Source organism: Diaporthe citri (assembly GCF_014595645.1).
Source record: "Diaporthe citri strain NFHF-8-4 chromosome Unknown scaffold_3, whole genome shotgun sequence".
NCBI classification, from domain to species: domain Eukaryota; kingdom Fungi; phylum Ascomycota; class Sordariomycetes; order Diaporthales; family Diaporthaceae; genus Diaporthe; species Diaporthe citri.
This window is the reverse complement of record NW_025064848.1, coordinates 5,380,963-5,393,007: the sequence shown is the minus strand read 5'-3', so window position 1 is coordinate 5,393,007 and position 12,045 is coordinate 5,380,963. Positions and strand designations below refer to the sequence as shown.

At 53.3% G+C, this 12,045-nt stretch overlaps 7 protein-coding genes across 7 annotated transcripts; 2 read left to right on the top strand and 5 right to left on the bottom strand.

Annotated features, from left to right (window-relative positions):
- Positions 1 to 720: 720 nt before the first annotated feature.
- On the bottom strand, positions 721 to 1,977 carry INS49_008994 (uncharacterized protein; the record flags this gene model as incomplete). Its single annotated transcript, XM_043169731.1, has 4 exons — positions 721 to 1,274; positions 1,360 to 1,586; positions 1,646 to 1,820; positions 1,908 to 1,977. The coding sequence occupies 4 exons, from the start codon at positions 1,975 to 1,977 to the stop codon at positions 721 to 723; spliced, it is 1,026 nt and encodes a 341-aa protein (XP_043027411.1).
- Positions 1,978 to 3,086: 1,109 nt separating this feature from the next.
- Positions 3,087 to 4,133, bottom strand: INS49_008993 (uncharacterized protein; the record flags this gene model as incomplete). Its single annotated transcript, XM_043169730.1, has 1 exon — positions 3,087 to 4,133. One exon carries the CDS (start codon positions 4,131 to 4,133, stop codon positions 3,087 to 3,089), a length of 1,047 nt encoding a protein of 348 aa, XP_043027410.1.
- A 501-nt stretch (positions 4,134 to 4,634) lies between these two features.
- Positions 4,635 to 5,291, bottom strand: INS49_008992 (uncharacterized protein; the record flags this gene model as incomplete). The annotated part of the gene is made up of 1 exon (XM_043169729.1): positions 4,635 to 5,291. The coding sequence occupies one exon, from the start codon at positions 5,289 to 5,291 to the stop codon at positions 4,635 to 4,637; it is 657 nt and encodes a 218-aa protein (XP_043027409.1).
- Positions 5,292 to 5,633: 342 nt separating this feature from the next.
- Positions 5,634 to 7,520, bottom strand: INS49_008991 (uncharacterized protein; the record flags this gene model as incomplete). Its single annotated transcript, XM_043169728.1, has 2 exons — positions 5,634 to 7,067; positions 7,149 to 7,520. The coding sequence occupies 2 exons, from the start codon at positions 7,518 to 7,520 to the stop codon at positions 5,634 to 5,636; spliced, it is 1,806 nt and encodes a 601-aa protein (XP_043027408.1).
- A 557-nt stretch (positions 7,521 to 8,077) lies between these two features.
- Positions 8,078 to 8,937, top strand: INS49_008990 (uncharacterized protein; the record flags this gene model as incomplete). The annotated part of the gene is made up of 3 exons (XM_043169727.1): positions 8,078 to 8,099; positions 8,160 to 8,811; positions 8,880 to 8,937. The coding sequence occupies 3 exons, from the start codon at positions 8,078 to 8,080 to the stop codon at positions 8,935 to 8,937; spliced, it is 732 nt and encodes a 243-aa protein (XP_043027407.1).
- Positions 8,938 to 9,122: 185 nt separating this feature from the next.
- INS49_008989 (uncharacterized protein) lies at positions 9,123 to 9,689 on the top strand (the record flags this gene model as incomplete). Its single annotated transcript, XM_043169726.1, has 1 exon — positions 9,123 to 9,689. The coding sequence occupies one exon, from the start codon at positions 9,123 to 9,125 to the stop codon at positions 9,687 to 9,689; it is 567 nt and encodes a 188-aa protein (XP_043027406.1).
- Positions 9,690 to 10,546: 857 nt separating this feature from the next.
- INS49_008988 (uncharacterized protein) lies at positions 10,547 to 11,176 on the bottom strand (the record flags this gene model as incomplete). The annotated part of the gene is made up of 1 exon (XM_043169725.1): positions 10,547 to 11,176. The coding sequence occupies one exon, from the start codon at positions 11,174 to 11,176 to the stop codon at positions 10,547 to 10,549; it is 630 nt and encodes a 209-aa protein (XP_043027405.1).
- Positions 11,177 to 12,045: the final 869 nt, after the last annotated feature.

Here is a 12,045-nt window from a genome sequence, read left to right as displayed (position 1 = left end):
GCTACGTCATGGCCCGACTGACGTCTTGTTGGTGGGAATATGTGGGGCACAAAGAGCTCGACCGGAGCTTCCCTCCAATGGGTCCCCGGCTGCCGATCTTGGGCCGGATCAGCGCCCAGGTCTAGGCCCAGGACTGCTGCACGAACTGCTCGATTTCGTGGGATACATGCCGCAGAGTTGCATGGATGCCTCCCTGAAGTCGAGTTCCTCGTCGTATCACCAACTGAGCGAGATTATGTCGAAAATCACGATCGATCATAACATTTTCTAGTAACGCGTTGCTTCCTGACTGAAAGACCATACTCCGCAAGTCCTACCGTAAGCAAAAAGCAAGAACAGAGTCTACAGTCAAAGAAAAACAAAGAGCAGGCCTCAGTCGCCCTGTGAACTCCCCCGTATGCCCGCTCATGCGCACTAGCAGAACCGTGGCCTCCTCCCATCGTCCCATTATAGATGAACCACCGATACTGACTCGACGCTCCCAGCCCTTCATCCCGTCGGCTTGCGGTGATGCATGAGCCCCACCCCCCAATCCATAACCCTTCTCAAATTTGTACTCATGATGTCGTATTCCAGAGACTGTGGGAATCCATTTTGATTGAGCCAACCGAGTACTACCCAGATGTTGTCCCTGCCAGACGCCCAATCATAGGCGTGTAGCTGCCGTCTCTTCACCCATGGCGCAGATTGGCGCGTTCCGGCACCTGTAGCTGATACGTTTTACGACGTCTTCTTGGGCACAGCGGCACCATTGGCGTACTTGCTGAGATCAGTAGCCGAGTGGAAAGTCCTGGCACTTCCCTTGACGGCATCCCAAATCTGTCGGGCGGCAGGTGGAGTACCCTGAGCCCCGACGAGGTTATCGACTCTGGCCTCAAGTCTAGCAAAGGAGCCCTGCACGTGGGTGCTGTTGTTAACGCGCGCCCGCAGGAAGGCAGTGTAGATGGCCAGCAGAATCCAGCTCCTACGCTGGAACAGGATGGCGCTCAGTAGAAGCCGACCCCACAGGGCAATCTCAAGGCCCGAGACAACGGACATAGACGTGTCGTAGTACTCCTTGACAAAGCTTCCAATGGCATCCGCGATGGGATGAGTGTTGTACTGAGGCTTCGCGCTGGGAGAGGCACCCGCTGCAGGCGCAGCTTGGGTGGGAGGGATGATGGTCGGGATGACGGTGGAACGCGTGTAGGTTGCAAAGTGGAAGATGGAGTAGACGCTGTAGGGCAGCAAGGCGATTGGGTACTGAGGAGCCAGGAGCCAGACGAAGGCCAGGACTGTGGAGGGAAGAGTTAGCCGGATGCGCCAACAAAGGCGAAGCCATCACACTCTTGCATCGCTCCATATCAGGGGATAACGCACGGAAGTACTGGACATTCTCGTCACCGATCAGAGAGATAGCAACCTGGGGAGAAAACTTCATGCCGGCCTTGGCGCGAGCGCGAAGGGTCTTGTAGACGACGATGCCGTAGGTGAGCATGGCGGCGACAAATGCCAGACGGTAGGAGAACTGGGCCATGCGGGTGTAATAGTTCATCCGAATCCATGATAGCGAGTAGCGCAGGACAGACAGAATCAGCGTTAGATGCCTGTGATGGTGGACAGTTAGCCTCGGAATCAATCCTGCTCAGTCGCTGCTGTCTCAGACTCGAGTCTTGCTCTCGCGACTCGGACGCTGCCCTCGAAGCTGTCCCATGTCTTGCCTAGGCGAAAGCTGTCCAGATTGGCAGAGGCGAGGGCGGGGACAAAGCTCTCGTCTGTGGCAGCAGGCAGGAGAAAGAGATAGTCAGGCAGGAGGATGACATACCCAACGAACCAGGCAACTGTTCATGAAGAGAGAAGAGTCAGCATCGTGCCCGGTCATTGAGGTTGCTGCCGGAGTGGGCTGCCTCCTGGCGTGGGCAACGTACACTGTAAAGTTTGGGCGACAGCTGCCAGGCGCTGTGGGAGAGGCATGCTCGCCGGAGGTGGGGGAGCCATCTTGAGGTGGGCTGGGATTGAGCAATCAGTCAATGGGAGTCAGTCAGTCGGCTGGTAATGGATATTGCAGCTGCAAGGCTCGCAAATGGTGTTCGTAGTGGTCGAGGCTATCGCCAGAGTGCGGTGCTGGTGCTGTTCGGCGCAGAACAAAGCAAGCTGAATTGAAGACGTGGTCTCGAGTGTCGTGGAAGATGGGAGAAGTCCTGGGATCCCAAGCTGGGAAAGTTGGCTGGCCATGACACCAGTGGCTGGCTGGTGACGAAAGGCCTGCAGCCCATTCACCACCGGTACAGCTTGTGCATGGTCAGTGCGTCACTGCTTGCAGGGGGAAAGAAGGAGGGGAGCAAGATTAAGTCCTAACCCTGAAGGAAGCCCTGGTGCAACCACCCCCCAAATGTGGACGCATCCGGGCATTGGTTTGACTTTCTTTGAGCCAGGCCCTAGAAGCTGTCGGAATTAAACAGGGTTGCCAGAAAGCCCAGAGTCAAGAGAGCTCAGAAGGGAGCTCGGCTGCCACCATATAACATGAAATGTCCTACAATGGGGTTTTGTCTCACAGTTCCAATGTTAATACAGAGTGACGTCCCTCAGGAACAATCCAGGGGGTTTCATCCCACGGCAAGGCACGTCCTGTATAATTGTGCCTGTGCCCCTGAGTCTATTATGAGCTGGCACTATTTTGCGATGTCTATTTCTATCTGTTTTCCATTATTGCATTCGCCGGATCACAAAATGAGTGGTACTTCCAAGTTGAGTCTCATTTCCCAGTAATTTGATACTGTGTTACTGTTCAAGCAAAGCTGCCTAGGTATTGATGTCTATTTCATGGGCAAAGTTGTTCTCGAGGTCAATTCAAGGTTGTCTTGCTCAATATATCTGTCACTGCATCTTATACTGGCTACACCCATGCTGGAGAAATGTGGCCTTGGATTATCTGGTATCTTGGTCTTTCATCATAAAGGCGGAAGCCCGTAGAAAGGGCTAAGAAAATGTTCACCTAGAGCCGGTTATCTGAGGCATAGCAGTCCTCAAACCTGTGCAAATTCAGACCTCATCGATGTGAGAAAGCGGGTCATAATCAGAGGTGTGTGATGTTCTGTTCTAATTTTCTATTTTATCCCATGTGCCTCCTTCAAGGCATCAATCGAGTCAACGTCGTACTGTTGCTTCTGTTTCATGAAGTCCATATACATGAATGTGTGAGGGGCACCCAGATACCTCTTCATCGTGACCTTGTTTCCCCCAGCGACAAGCTTCATGGCATACGCCTCACCCTCATCCCGTAAAGGATCGCACTCAGCTGTCCGTACCAGGGTAGGACAGAGGCCCTTGAAATCTGGCGCGTTGAGCGGCGCAAACCACCACTTGGGCCACATCTTTCTCAACTCATCCTGCTTCTCCTCCGGGGCCGTAAAACTGCCAAACCACTTTATGCGCGAGAACGCCAGGACGGGTCCGCGGTAGAACTCGTGGAACGACGGGAACGGCGAGTCGGTGTAGTACCTGTAGAACAGGCCCTCCACGGACGGCGGCACGGTGGCCATGACAAGCTTGAGGGGGATGCCGGCGTCGCGGGCGAGATGCTGCAGGACGATGCTGATATGCCCGCCGGCCGAGAGCCCGCCCAAGGAAATAGAGTCCGCCCTGATGTTGAACGCCCCCGCCCCCGCCTGAACCCACTTCAGCGCGGCCCACGCGTCCTGGAAGCATTTGCCCCAGACTGTCTCGGGGCAATGGCGGTAGTCGACGTCCACGACGACGACACCGGCGCCCTCGCACATGCTCAGACACAGCGTCGACTCGTTGGACAGGTTTCCGAGCACGAACCCGCCGCCGTGGAAGTTGAGGTGGGCCGGGTAAGGGCCGGGCCCGTGCTTGGCTTCGTCCGGGTAGTAGACCCGGACCGGGATGCTGGCCCCGTCCTCGGACGTGACCTCCCTGTCGGCCGTCCTCGGGCGGCCCTTGGTGTCCAGCGCGCACGGCGGGGCCAGGACCCGCGGGTCGGCGCGGATCTCCTCGATGGTGACCACGCGTGCCGGGTCCGGGATGCTGTTCATCAGCTCCGTCCATCGCGCGACGAATTCCGGGTCCAGCTTGGCTAGGATGTGTGGCTCGATAGCCTCGACCGGGTCGTAGGGTTTGCGAGATTCTGCCATGATTATCGTGTTGGATTGCGCCATAAGTGCATCAACGATGTGAAGAAGGGATCGGCAAGAGACGAAACTGCACGACTGCCGCGGTTGCCTTGGAGTCGCAGGAAGGATTCCCGTGGGAATTGAGGGGTGTTATCGATGTTGATGTTGGTTGCTTGGCACGATCCTTGTGTACGCTCCAACTGCCCTCTCAAGGGCTCAATGTTTCTAAGATGGTGACCTCATACAAAAACACACTTGTCTCCTCAAGTCCCTCTGAACTCATGTGTGCAGGCAAGCTTGTGCTGGACGGGGCCCGAGGTAAAGTTAGGGGGCTCTGGGCCAAGCTGCCCCGGTTTCAGCCACCAGGTGAAGGCTAACCCCGCGTTTATAGCCCGATTCTGCGAAACGAAACAGATTACGATGCTAAGCTTGGTGGGTATAAGGAACTTTATAGTGTAATTTCTACCTCTATGTACAATATGCATAGGATGCCCTGTAACCAATCATAACACAGCAACTTGTTCAGCGAGTAACGTGCGTGACCTCGCCGTACGGAGTCTGCAAAGGATCATACTCCACTTGATCAGTCCGCATCGACTTCTCAATCAACGTGACCCTCATGGTCTTCGCCCTTCCCTCCATCTGCTTCACGTACTCCGCCCCATGGACGACATCCTGCACCTGGTGGCCCCGGGCCATCACAGCCAGGCTGCTCGACTTCCGCGCCGGGGCCGACCGGTTCCGGACGAGCGTGAGTACGAAGAACAAGACGCCCAGCACGACGCTGGCGCAGTGAAGTGACAGCCACGGCCACTGGATCTCGTAGAAGGTCGTGAGGACCCCCTTCTCGCCGGTGAGCTCCCTGTCGGCCCCGTTGAACGTCGCGTCCGAGCCGTCGCGGAGCGCGTTGCTCATGCTGGTGGCCAGGCTGGTGAAAGTGTTGTTCAGGTCCTCGGTCGGGTATAGCACCTGCGTTGTGCTCGGGGTGTACTGGACCTGGCCGCTGGTCATATAGTACCCGTTCAGCTGCCACTCAGTTGTATTGTCGTCGGGCATGACGAATACTTGAAGGTCGCTGGCGAATGTGCTCCCAAAGTAGGACCCGATGCCGTCCACGGCCGACTGGGAGACGTATCGCGTGTTGTTGGTCAGTGATATCAGGCTCAGGTCCGTTCGCATAATTGCCGACCAGTAACTTAGTCACTGAACGCGATGCTGGAGCGAACCTCCTCTCTGGGCGGCACATTCATCGCTCTTTAGCAAACTGGAAATACACACGCAAACATTTACTAACGGTCAAATGACCAAACCCTAGTGGTTCCGTTTGAAAAACGTTGATGCCATTAAAGCTGATGCAAATAACCTTTCACCTGTATGCCCAGTACTGAGTTCTCAGGCGCAGTATCTGACTACAAGCTTCACAGACAGTTTATCTGCAATCAATTTTGATATCGTTTGTTCAGGAATCGTAGTAGGAGGTTTCTCAGTTGATTTAATTTCTTTTCTTCTCTTCTTCCCATGTTATACTTCAACATTGAGTGCTTGAATGCTCCCCAAATCACTCTCCAGTCTTGCTATCACTGCATCGTGAAAATCTCGGCTCAGGTTTTCGTCCTCCAGTGTCTTGAATGTGAAGCAATTCTGTAAGCACCACTGGACAGCATCAACATAATTTGTGGACGCATAATCGCAAATCTCAACCTGGTTATATGCAATATTTCTTTTCGATAGCAGCGTCTCCTTTGTCATATCCTCGCTTATGTCAATAGCTTCAACCCGGCGGCCCATGATTATGTGTGTCAACACGACTCCAAGTGACAACAGCGCAAAGTTAATTGGCTTTCCTGGCTTCTCCGGGCTGAGGTCTGACGAAGGTTGACGAACCAGAAACAAGGAAGGGTGTTCAAGATCGAGAGCGAGGTGCTGCTGCTCCAGGCTCACCGCCCGGAGGCAAACGATACCTTCGAGTGAAACGACCTTCTCCAGCCAATGAGTGTTACACAGTTGTAGGATGCCAAAGGACAGAGCCAAGGCGACATTGAGCCTCTCGGCCAGTTCGAAGTCCTCCGAACCGGGCTTGTTGCTGCTCAGAGCATCTCTTAGTGTCAAGCTTGCTTTGTTGAAATTTCGCAAACAATCATGGCGGTATATATTGAATCCTTCAGGTATCTCGGCGCACGGGATGAAGCCAATTGGCTGATTTGCTATCGCCTCACCCCGTTTAATATTAGAACATAGATCTGTGATGTGTGACAGAGAAACGCCTTTGACAATGCTCCTGGTGCCAATTGTCGTCACGGAGCACTCGAATTTTGGTGTGGGCGTGACCGTTTCCGAGAAGCGGACTTTTCGGCGGCACTCAGGTTTTGAAGGCGATGGCGATCGGCGCAATTTTGGGAATGCCTCTCCGAGGCTGGCCCCCAACGAGAATCTGGCTTTTTGCACAGAAACTTCTCTGTCGTTCGACAGGGACTCAAAGCAGTGCGACGTCTCCATTGATGAAGTCTGTTCCGGGGAAACAGTTTTCTGCCCCGTCCATTGAATGTTGAGCAACTCAAAGCTTGGATCCTGGCCATGGTCCCCATTGTTGGTACCGAAGATCATTTCAAAGGGTGCGGCAGCATCCTCGGAAAATACATCTCCCTCAGCCCTTTGCCGAAGATGAAGCCCAATCATGTGCGAGTCGACACATTGGCAACGCATGACGTTGCAAAGAGATGAGAAAAGACCTCGGGCCGTGGTGCGGACTTTCTTGGCGAACTTGGCTTGGGAATTAGCTCGTCGAGTGGGCTCGAAGGCTGCACTATGGTCGATCAGCCTCCGTAGAAGGATGTTGTTCTGGCGAATTTTGGACACGGTGCCAGTACAGTCCTTCTTTTTAAATGTCAACCGAGTTCGAACTTTAGCTTCGGACGCGAATCCGGAAATCTTCGAGGACCAGTTTGTGACCGAGACCTGCTCGCACGTTAATGACTTACTCTATGATTTGGACCCTGAGCACTATCGTTGAGGTCTTCCGAGCGGACAGATGCGTACCTGACTACTTGTTCCCGTTGGTAACCTTTCTCGCAGGTCTTGGACAGCTTCTGCTATGGCCTTGGCTCTGAGATGGAAATCCTGGTAGGATTCTCGAAGTCGGATGCGGATTTGATCATCGTACTTTTTCCATTTAGAACTAGAAGGCTCCAAATCTTGCAAGTCATCGAGTTCCCAGGCCGGCACAATACCGTTCAGTAGGCGTTCGTATGTGTGTCTTAAAATGATTCCTTCTGTGCTGAGATCCTGCTCCAACATAGCCATGTAGCGCCTGACTTGAGTAGTTTCGATGATAATTTGGTACCCCTTGACGATTTGCACTATTACTGGCAATGCGCCTACGACCCCAAGAACCAACCCAGCGACTTCCATGATCGGTTCGGAGTAAGAACGAACTCTTGGTAGCTGAGACTGCGAAATTCCTAAGATTGTTGAGTTTGGTGGATACTGCTCCTCATTTCATGCAGATTGCGAATTGGGCTCGAAGAACTCGGATGGGCGTCAGCACGACGCTAAATACAAGTGATCAAGGACACCATGTATGCGGGCACCAATCGGAAACATCGTCGTGTAGGACAAAGGACCACTCGATCGGAGGATCTTCCGGGCATGTGAGGACAGAACATGTCTGCCTTTTATATCTTGCTTTCAGCAATGTTCTGACAACTGTTACCGACATCGAAATTGCCTACATCATGTCATTGATATCAGAGCTGGTCTTGAAAGTTCTTGCGGCATTTCGAAGCCTTGAGAATGAAGTGGAAGCTCATGAGCCGAGCAGCGCCAAAGCTATTAGGTTGCATGGATCCCGTTTTAAAATGTGGGCGGGCAGTGTTGGAGCCCACAGGCCGTATGGCCATCGATCGTTGGAATGTCGCCTGAGTGGGGCGTTGATGATTCGGAACCATATTATCGATTTGTTGCAAGATATGTGCCAATATCTTGAAGAATGTAAGTGCTAGAGCATCTCGGAAAAGCGGGAAAGTTTGCAGTGTTCTCACAGTTCGACAGCGCGCGCTTTTATTCGAGGTGAGGGTCAGGAGCTTGGAGACAGGCCACAGCGCGACGACGGGTTCCTCAGCGACTTCTTCGACGATGACGATCCCGAGCTTGATGACTTTCAGCAAATTATGCTACAGATCAAGAATGTGATCGACTGCCTGATGAGGCTTGCGGTCACGATTCGCAATCCAGCACCCCATGAACAGTTCAAGCTGAGATCGCCGGCACTTGTGTCTTCTTTCGACGCTCATCATCTTGAACACGTGCAGCAAAAGTTTCCACAGCTGAAAAACAAGACCATAGAGCAGAGATTGGCGAAATCACTGACATATCGACGCGTGTTTTTCAAATACAGGGAGGAGCACCACGAGCGACTTCAAGAAGGAATAGAGGATGCAAAGGAAGGCGACCAGGGAGAGAGCAGGGGTGGCGTCACAACCGAAGCATCTTGGCTACCGAAAGATAAGCCTCAGGACAGTGACTCGCTACCATCTGTCGCCAGAGATGATTTATCAGAGACGACAGCGACATCGTATGCACCCTCGTGTGCGGATGGTTCCGAGCTCTGTGTTCCACAGATTCCTTCGGAATATCTCGACGGCCCCTTTATCTGTCCGTACTGCTATCTCCCAGTTTTCGTGAAAACAAAGAACCAGTGGAAGTAGGTATCATCAAAATCCGAAGAAGTTGCTCTGGTAGATAATGCTGACGGGCGTACCGATCAGACAGCACGTCTTTGGTGATTTACGGCCGTACATCTGTCTCGAGGGAACATGCCATCTCGTAGACACTAGTTTTGCTCGACGAAGAGATTGGGTCACCCATATGACTCAAGCACATTGGCGGACCTGGACATGTCCTTTCGGCTGCGAGGAGCGCTTGCCCACGCCGTCGCTTTTCGCGAAGCATCTGAGTCAACATCATCGGTCAAGAATCAACCATTCAGATGCAAACCTTCATAGTAAACCCAACATGGAGCTGGCGCAAGGGGCATGTCCTCTTTGCTGGGAATATGAGATCGTGAGTAGTCACCAGTACGAAGCCCATGTGGGGAATCACTTGGAGCAGCTGGCGCTCTTCGTTCTTCCAGGTGCCGAGGAAGCCGAGAAAGAAGAGGATAGTGAATCCGAGTATCAACAGAGCAAAAATGAGAAACAAGTGAGTGGAAAAGATCAAATGAAACCAGATCAGGGTTATGGTTATCGAGAGAACGTGGATGAAGAAGAAGAACAAGATGGCTCCGAATCTGGGTATTACCAGAGGGAGGATGAGATTCAGCTCACCAAGGATGCTCAGAGAAGAAGAGCAGAGAACTGGAAGAAGAAGGGAAAACAATCAATGGGGGATCAGAAGGCCGAGGAAGAAGTAGACTTGGAGCACGATGGGCCCTCGCCGTCAGACTTGGAAATGGAGGATTCGGAAGCATCGAAGGCCACGCTGCGCGCCAGAAATGCCGCCTCCATAGTAGAGCAATTGACTGAGCTCGACATGCAAAAATTTCTGGAAAAGAGGAAAGCAAGAGAGGAAGATAAATTGTGAAGTCGAGAGATAATGAGAACAATGCTGCGATAGGGGAAACGAGGCCAGCAATGAATTTGAACACAGCTGCACTTGTATTGTTGCCAGGCAGACGATCGTTGAGGCAAAACGAGGAGTTGCACAGTATCAAACAAGAGCTCTGCAGGTAGCAAAGTCCTCAGCCCTGGTGGCGCGTATTTTCCGACATCACACATTGAAGCTGGGCGCTTTCGTGAGACGACTGAGACAAAGGTTACAAGTTTGCTACATGTCCCTGATGCAGCAATTGACGTGCCTAGTGTTGTGGCACTCCTTGACTCCAACGGTGTATCCTCGATTCGCATCGCTTGAAGACGTCTTCAGAGTGAGAGGACCTGCGCATCGATTTTGACTTGCCCGAGACCTCACCAGGACCTTTGATTGGAGCATCTACCTAGATACCTAGGCACGGCCATTTTTCAGATTTGGAAACAACGCACAACGCGTTTCAAAAAATAGCTAATTGACGTGCCGACGTCCTAAAAGCATGCCTACATCTGGACGCCATCCGAGGTATTTTCTATCTGGTTAGATAACATTGTAGACGTCATCCCCTCGCGTAATGCCAGTATGCGGACACCATAAACCATTTCCATATTCAACACTCGTCAGGACTCGGCTCCGATCACCACGTAGAGATGTGGCAAATAGGTAGTCCCGGCAACCTTGGGATGATTGAATGTGGAAGTCGTATTTCCATCAACGTTTGATTTACTGCCAAGATATCCCGCGCCAGCATCACTATTCTCAACATGTGGGCAGCGATACTCTTGCCCGGCCTGCCTACAACTTTGTCGAAAGCATCATGTATAGAACGGATCCAGTCCATGTACCTTACATCAAGGTGCGTTCTCAACAACCCTTGAGTGTCTCATAACCCACAAATCCCTCTCAAACTCCTCCCCCGAAGACGTCTCCTCCGCCAGCTCAAAGTCGACCAGCGCCGCCGACCCGTCTCTCCTGACAAGGCAATTCCCCCCATGCGCGTCCCGATGGGCAATCCCCCTCGCGTGCATCTGCCGCAGAGCAGCGAGGCAAGCCTCCGTTCCGCCCTCCCGATCGTGCCCCTTCTCATCCTCCTCCTCCTGCCGCTGCTGCTGCACGTATTCAGAGAGGAACCCAGTGATGCGGCCGGCCTCCGTGACGTGGCCCAGGAACAGAGGCGTGACGCCCAGCCCGTCGAGGAGGCGGTAGAACGCTGTCTCACGCGCGATGGAGTTGGTGTACTCCGGCAGAGCTGCCCTCTTGACCAGGACTGGTGCGGTGGCTAGGTCCGGGTGCTGCACGACCTCGAGCCGGCCCTCTTGGATCGTCGCGACTTTGATCAAGTCGCTGTACTCGATTGTACGGGGGTGCCAAGGCGTTACATCGAAGCTCGACTGGTTGGCATCGTGGCGTCCAATAATGCTGCCATGGCCGGTGGCTGCGTCGTCCCGGTCGTTTGTCGACTGGTGCAAAATGTCGAACATGGTTTGTCTCGCCCTCATGTGGATGGAGTCCAGCGCCTGGCTGAGAATACCGTGTTGGAGTGCGATAGATACTGCAATGAGCGCCAGGGGCACGAGAGCCCATCGCAGAGATTTGGAAAGGTATCTGGCCAGCGACATGTCTCAGCTTGGGCTATCCCGCCAGGAGGAGAGCATGGCCTTGGTGCAAACGTCCCCGGTACAGTCCCGGCCTGCGAGGACGTCTTAACTATGAGCATAGCCAACTCTCAAAAAGAATGACCCTGATCTCGTCAGAGGACCGACTGGATGGAGTTATGGGGCCCTGATGTGTCGGGAAGATGTCGCGTCTGTGGACCTCGCTGAGACTTCAGGAGTCGACACCACTCGTGAGAACCCCCCGGTCGAGGGGCGCAACGTGCTGGACGTCAATCGAACGGTACCGGATCATGCAGTGGGTGCGGCCCGGATCTCGGCCCAAAAGCTTGTCTCTTGGGTTTCAAGCTAGAGTCCGGCACGCAGGGCCGCTTAACGGTCAAGCTAAGGCAGGGTTGAGCTGTCTCAGCATGCCCACTGATGCTTGAGGTCCACCGATCGCCGACCCACAGCCATTACACCACATGTATCTGATATGACCGACTGGAAATCTTTGACAAGTGAATAGACTCCGGAGACCATCAGTCCGACAACTCGAGATCGGAGCGCCCATAGCCAGAGAAGACAGGCAAGCACAGCACGTATGTGCGACTTGAGAGAGGAAGCCTAAACACGGAAGCGTGGTCTATCTCTATTTGGATCCAGACACCATTCTATCTCAACCCACTGCGTGGAGCTCCGACATCTAAATCTACGCTATGAATGCTCCCAGCTGGCCCTACAAAGTCTGCCAAAAA